The 7,060-nt window shown below is 31.3% G+C and overlaps 1 protein-coding gene across 3 annotated transcripts; it reads left to right on the top strand.

Moving 5' to 3' along the window:
* The first annotated feature begins 1,572 nt into the window (after window positions 1-1,572).
* LOC111897279 (uncharacterized) lies at window positions 1,573-5,677 on the top strand. Of its 3 annotated transcripts, none has more exons than XM_023893242.3 (11): window positions 1,573-1,792; window positions 2,119-2,180; window positions 2,317-2,382; window positions 2,538-2,639; window positions 2,754-2,830; window positions 2,926-3,049; window positions 3,151-3,215; window positions 3,336-3,405; window positions 3,537-3,612; window positions 3,691-3,787; window positions 3,911-4,250. In XM_023893242.3, the coding sequence occupies exons 2-11, from the start codon at window positions 2,129-2,131 to the stop codon at window positions 4,031-4,033; spliced, it is 852 nt and encodes a 283-aa protein (XP_023749010.1). In that variant the 5' UTR covers window positions 1,573-1,792; window positions 2,119-2,128; the 3' UTR covers window positions 4,034-4,250. The 3 variants fall into 3 exon arrangements, with proteins under 3 accessions (XP_023749010.1, XP_052620356.1, XP_023749011.1); XM_052764396.1 differs by lacking the exon at window positions 3,911-4,250 and adding an exon at window positions 5,303-5,677 and having other exon boundaries at window positions 1,609-1,792; XM_023893243.3 differs by having other exon boundaries at window positions 1,612-1,792; window positions 2,113-2,180.
* Window positions 5,678-7,060: the final 1,383 nt, after the last annotated feature.

The raw sequence follows: 7,060 nt of genomic DNA, 5'->3' as shown, positions 1-7,060 counted from the left end.
TGATTTAAGAATAGAGACTCGACGAGTTGACGCCTCAACTCGTCGAGTAAGGTCGCGACTGATGACTCAGATTAATGAATGGACTCGACGAGTCGGTGAGGCGACTCAACGAGTCCGCGCTGTTGGCAGAAACCCTAAATCTTTGGGCCCGAGCCATATTTAAAGGCACTTATGGCTTCAATTGCGACTACCTTTCCCATAAGTGAGAACCCTAGCGAGCTTGAGTGTGTAGAGTGAGAGGAAGACCTATCTTGAGCTTTTTGGTGTGATAGATCTGGACCCTTCTAGGTCCAGAGAGTCGAGAATATGAAGCTTTAGTAGAGTAAACCTTGGGGTTCGAAGTTAGGAAGCATTTATGGGATTTTTATGGTATATATAGTTATTTTCATTTTACACGTAGATATGAAGTATTTTATATAAATTACGTGTTATGTGTGCATATTATTTGAATACTTGTTGTCTATGCTGGATGAACGATTTTATACATGTTTTAAAAGATTTAAATGGTATATTTATTTTATATCTACAAATATGTTGCGGATGAAACATGGGTAGATGAAATAGTTGGTGTGTGATGAAATAATATGATGAGAGATAGGTGATGATAGAAAGGTGATGATAATTAGGTAAATAGATGATGATGAATATGTGATGTAGGATGAAAGGAGATACCATAACCTTAACCGGCAATGTGGCGATATAGTCATCTACCAGAGTATAGATGGCGACCACGGACTATTCTAGACAACCTAGTGGAAACACCAGCAGGCCCATAACCTGTAGGTGATGAATTACGAGTTCAGGCAATGTTGTAACTACGTATTCATGCGATGATACTCTAACCCTTATTATGAATTACGAGTTCAGACGATGTTGTAACTACATATTCATGGGATGTCACAAATTCTGCATACCAAACCAATGGTCATAATTCACATCAGTGAGAATGGTTCATTTTTTTGTAAAACCAAAATCAGATTGGAAATTTTGATTTTTTATTTTGGAAAATGTCAAACCATTGGTTTTTTATTTCGGTTTTGGTTTTTTGTGTTTTTTTTTTAAATATATTTTCAGGGTTTTGTTTTTTTTTTTTATTTCATAGATTTCTTCATCAACAAATGTTACTACAATTTAACAAAAATAAATAATTTGCTAAAACATAATACAAGAGAAAGCTTGTTCACATTTAGTCATTGAACTTTTTAGAGAGAAACGAACTTTCGATTTTGCTCATATTTAGTCACTAAACTTTTTTTCGTTATCTAGCTATTGAACTATTGAAACTGTTCATATTTTACCCTTATGACCGGCAATATTGCCGGTCATAAGGGTAAAATATGAACAGTTTCAATAGTTCAATGGCAAATAGATAACGAAAAAAAGTTTAGTGACTAAATGTGACAAAAGTCGAAAGTTCGTTACCCTTTAAAGTCATTATCCCTTATTATTATTATTATTATTTATATATATATATATATATATATATATATATATATATATATATATATATATATATATATATATATATATATATATATATATATATTTTTTTTTTGTGTGCGTCTATAGAATATAGGAAAGGGCGGGGTTTAACTTTTTGGCGCGTAGTAACTTAGAGCAAATATCCCTTAACCTAATAAACAATATACATCTACACAAATCAGAGACGCCTCCATCCATTCTTCTTGTCGATCGTTTCCTCCAAGCTCGCCACCTTCTCCCCCGTGAAGCCACCGGCCGGAGACCGTCACACCACCACAGCAACACCGGTGGCCGGAGACCCCACTGCTAGGTTCGTTTTTGGTCAATTTTTCCTGCTATCTTGTTTTTTTTCCTGCTGTCGATTTTTTTCCCAAGCTTTATTCTTCTTTTTTTTTTTTCCCTGGCTTCTGTTAGAATAATTTGTTGGTTCACTGAATTTATCCATTGATGCATAAGAGCTTTAAATTAGAAACATTCACTATCTCGTTTTTTTTTTTTCCTGTGTATGTGATAGTAGCTAGATGCCAGATGCGAAAGTTGTTTATCTTTCATTTCTGTTATATGATTGTAGGATTCTAGACATTAAATCAACATGTTAAACCTAATTCCTCATTTCCCCATCTCCTCAAGTTACAGGCTACAGGCAATGGATTGGTTTGAAGGTGTGGAGGACACTCGTCTTCTTGTTTCTTCATCAGGTATCCGTCAACCCTTTCATGTTCATCGCATTTCTCGTTTCTTTATCCTTTAATTTTAATTACAACTCCTTTCAGCGTCTTCTGTGAATCCACCAAATACATGATTATTAACGATGTCCTAATATGATTACTGCAGAAGGAGATCCTTCTGCTACTGGAGACGACATGGGACACTTTCTGGAACTTCGCCATCCAAAAACTGGTAGTTTTAGTGTTTTACTTGCTACATTGATCACCTTTATTTGTTAAACAACGCAACTATCAGTATATTTTGAACACTCTATGTATCATTATGCATTCCAAATCTTCAAAAATCAACCTTTCATTTACAGCTGCAATTTTGCATATGAATAACAGGAGAAACTGCCAGTTACCTGATGATGAATGGATGCCTTCAAGAACTCAACTGGTTTAAACAATCTCATGGGTCTTGGTTCATGGGAGATTATATTACTGAAGGTAAACTTACTTAATCACATAACAACATTATGCCATTATCACTTTATAGATCCTTTTTATTTACATTTTTGATTTTTCCAAGAAGTTTTTTTAATGTTGTTTATATGTTCACAGATGGTAGATTGTATGCTGCTACTCCTGTTGACCCTGTTTTCATTCTTTTGCCAATATTTGATAAAGCACGAATGAAGGTACTAACAATTTGTAAAATAATATTCTTAAAAATATATTGGATTAAGTTAATTGTTATATTATTGAATCAAGTCTTGATATTTTTATACTGCAGAATGGAAATGATTTAGGGAAGTTTAGGCAACTTGATGAGATTATTTACATTCAAAATTATCCTGGTTATCATCATTTATCATCAATTGCTGAAAAGTCAATGGAAGTTGTTTGTGATTGTAAAGGTAAATTTTGTAGTTTTACTTTTGTTTTTCAAAGATATTTTATTTTTTATATACTATATTTTCATTTGTTGATATTATTTTATCTTTGAATTATGTATCAGAGATTGGATCCATAAAGTTTTTTAGACTCAATGACTCAAAGGTTTTATCTTGGATGTATTTTAAGGTAGCTTTTCATTTCTTCTTGAATAATTTTTATGTAAAGTAACTAAAATAAAATTTGTTTGACTTTTTGTATGTCAGTCTTGAGGTTTGACCGTTTGACTTTTTAATTGATGATTGGTAGGTACAACAACTAAAGCAGACCCTTCTCAAACTGGATAAAAACTATGCTGCTCAAACTGAAAAGGAAACATGTATGTTGTATGTTTTTATTATTTATGGAATAAATTTAATTATCTTGCTTTCAATAATACAAAAAAGCCAACTGAATAAATCCATAACAACCATTTATTTTATTTATTTATTTATTATTTTTTTTGTGTAGTGATTGATGCAGTCATGATTTTGGGTGAATACATGGAAGATGAGCCATGGTTGAAGCTTCTACGCAACAATCTTAGGTACTAATTGTAACAATTCTGTTTATTTATTTATTTTTTTTTTTTTATTCGGATGACAAATTCAAAGAAAATTTTCAGGCTAAATATTGATGAGGCAGTTCAAATTAAGCCACCAAAAACAGAAATCATCTCTTCTCCTTCACCAACTTCTGATTTTTCATTTAAACCCACACAGGTATTGTGTTTGTGTAAACACCATATTAAATCCCTGTTTTTACTTATTTATTTATTAAGTTTTTTCCTGTTATAAACATTTTCTGTTGTGACTTATTTCACATTTTTGATTATATCAAAAAAGAAAAAAAATCAGGAACAGGTAGGGAGCGACAAGAGAGTAACCCGAAATAAAAAGGTAAAAATAGAGACGAATTCACATAACATTAAAGATATGTTTACAAGGGCTCCAAAAAAGGGGAAATGACTTCAAGAATATGTCTCTAATAACACCAATTTCTAGGGTTTTGTGTTGTGTGACATCAAGTAGTGATTAGAGTTGGTAAAAATAACATGTTCAAGATTTTAAGTTAAATGAGTCAACCAATTTAATCTGTTTAATTACTTGAGTTGAGTTACAGTTTGAAACTTAATGTGATTTTGACCTGGCAACCTATTTAAATATAATAATTATTTTTATTTTATGTTTAATTAATATAAATATTTTTATTTTTAATTGTTTTTGATTTGATAAATATAAAAAGCATGCTAACAGAAAGAACAGAAACCATTCAATTTTACATTCTCACTTTGTTTGAACTATGTGGAGTCATCATGACAAAAGATATACGATTAAGATGAAAGTCATCCCGAAAATTAAAGTCAAGTTGGTGAAAATGAAAATCAGTTTGTTTGTGGTTGTATTTTCTTCAAACATTTGAGTAATTATCGAAGTTTGTAACTTATTAAAATATGTGTAAATTTTTTTTTTGATTTTAAATATTAAAATTAAAAAGGTGAACCCAAGTGCAGCATATTTATTAAACATGTTGGGTTGGAGAAAAAAATAAACTAAGTTAATGAAACTCAATCCATTTTTTTAACAAGTTGAGTTGAGTTGTAAAATCTCAAACTCTTTTAGTTAAACTAGGCCAGACAATCGAACGGGTTTTGACGTTGATCCGATCCAAACCCTTAACAATTATACGGGTTTGGAGCATAGTTTTTGATCTGTTTACCTGTTAATGACCGTATCCGCTAACCCTTTTATTAAAATGTTCGGGTATGGATCATCACCGATCCGCTCCGTTTATAATCCGCCCTATATAAGTTTTAGAAATATAAATTTATATTTTATATTGCCTAAAGTTTACATTAAATTCCAATTAGAAGTCCAAAGAGAAAAGGCCAAAGACTATATTGTTTTTACATAAGACTCGAGGACTCAACTTCTAGACTTCCAGTCTTCTCACAAGAGTCATGATTTCATTTCATTTATATTTCAACATGTAATCACCAATTTCATTTATAAATCAATAAGGTCATTTATCAACCGGAAGAAAGTTTGTAATTGCTATTCTCTATCAATGCAATCGACGGTCAAAAACCAATCGGAAGTAACTAAAATAATGATTTTAATTCCAATAGAAAGTCCTCGAGTACATACTGTGTTTTCTAAATCAAAACTTAATTTTATTTAATAAATGTGGTTTTATGATTTAAGTAAAATGTGTTTGATTATTCAAAAAACCTACAGGTTACGGGGCGGGTTTGGATATTTGCTGATTCGGTGGATAAGAGTATGAGTATGATTATTCAAAACCCTGCGGGTTACGGAGCGGGTTTGGATCGGATTTTGAAATTTGTTGAATAGGTTTGGATTAAGGTCGATTCGCTCCAAACCCGCCCCATTGCCAGGTCTAAGGTAAACATGCTGGGTTGCTAGGTTAGGCTTAGATTTTCAACTTTTTTTTAATAAATAGTTTGAAACACAATTTAACCCAACCAAACTTTAAGTAGATTTCATTGTGTGTGGTTGCAATCCTTCTTTCTTAAGCTTTAGTTAAATATTGAATTGATTCTATCTTGTGTATAAATTATCTTTGAATCGATTCCAGCTTATGTATGAATTAAAATTCAACGATTCTTATTTAGTACCATAAGGCCATTTCCAACCTTTAACATTATTTTTTGTTGGTGTTTTTAGTGTCACCATGTTATTTTAAGTAACTGGAACTAACATGTGAGCTAAAGGGCTTTATAATTTGTATTATAATATATGTATGGCGTTATGCGGAGTGCACGCATGTATAAGATCGAATTAGAAGCCGGTTCGACGACTAGTCGGGGGTCTGGGGGCAACGCCCCTTTGGCGGGATCTAGGGGTAGCGCCCCTAGCGGGGTCCAAGGGGCAGAGCCCCTGGTTGGGGTCCCGCTGAATTTTACATATGGGGACATAGTGGAAAATTCAATTTCTTGAGGACGATTATGATAACACTAACAAAACTCGTTAGTTTTGATAACCCTAAATCCTCATTAAATCCGGATTATCTTGACTTACTTCCAAAGCAACTAATGACCGCCCAACCCTAATAAAACCCTAATGTTGTTTAATATATAAACGACTCTTCCTTCTCAAAAGAGGGTACAAATTTTTAGCTCTCATTTTCATCAAACTCTCACAGAATCTCTCTAGCAAATTGACTTACGGTTTCTGTGCCTAGAATCGTAAGTGTCCACTTGGATTATTCTAGACTGAATTTTTTGTAACCCAGACATAAGATATAAATATCAGTTTGAAAAATGTACTCATGATCCAAGTTTGTATTCAGATCTCTACCACAAACCCTAAATTTCTTACATTTTTTATATAACTTTTAAATACAGTTTAAAAGATATTGTAAGCACTAAATCGTTTCAAATTCATTACATTATATATAACACCCAAAAATATTCTATGTATATTCTTTTTTTATCAAAGATTTAAAATTTTACAAAAAAACAACATTTATATTTATTAGGTTTTTACAAACTCAACCTACATCTTTTTATTACCTCTCACTCACACCAAAATCCATTAAAAAATTATTTATACTCTTCACTTTACATTAAATGTTCTACATATGCCCCTTGTTTCTACAATTTTTATTTTAAAATGTTATTCATTTCAATCTATTAACTTTATTTATTTATAATTTGATACTAAATTAAAATTACAATATCTCAATATTATTTATATTGGTACCATGGTTAAGTATTATTATTATCGTTTTTCTTTTTCTTTAAAGAAAATACACAAGGATATTTAATGATTGAATATAAAATTAATGGATTCATAGAGCATATTTGCTTCGGCCTTGGAAATGGAGAGATCGTGATGTGTTTTTTTGGATGCTTTGGCCCATATATATATATATATATATATATATATATATATATATATATATATATATATATATATATATATATATATATATATATTAACTATAAAAATAGACGTTACACAAGTAAGTCG

Source organism: Lactuca sativa, chromosome 5 (assembly GCF_002870075.4).
Source record: "Lactuca sativa cultivar Salinas chromosome 5, Lsat_Salinas_v11, whole genome shotgun sequence".
NCBI lineage: Eukaryota > Viridiplantae > Streptophyta > Magnoliopsida > Asterales > Asteraceae > Lactuca > Lactuca sativa.
The sequence above is the reverse complement of the archived record's forward strand: the minus strand, read 5'-3'. Positions and strand labels throughout refer to the sequence as shown.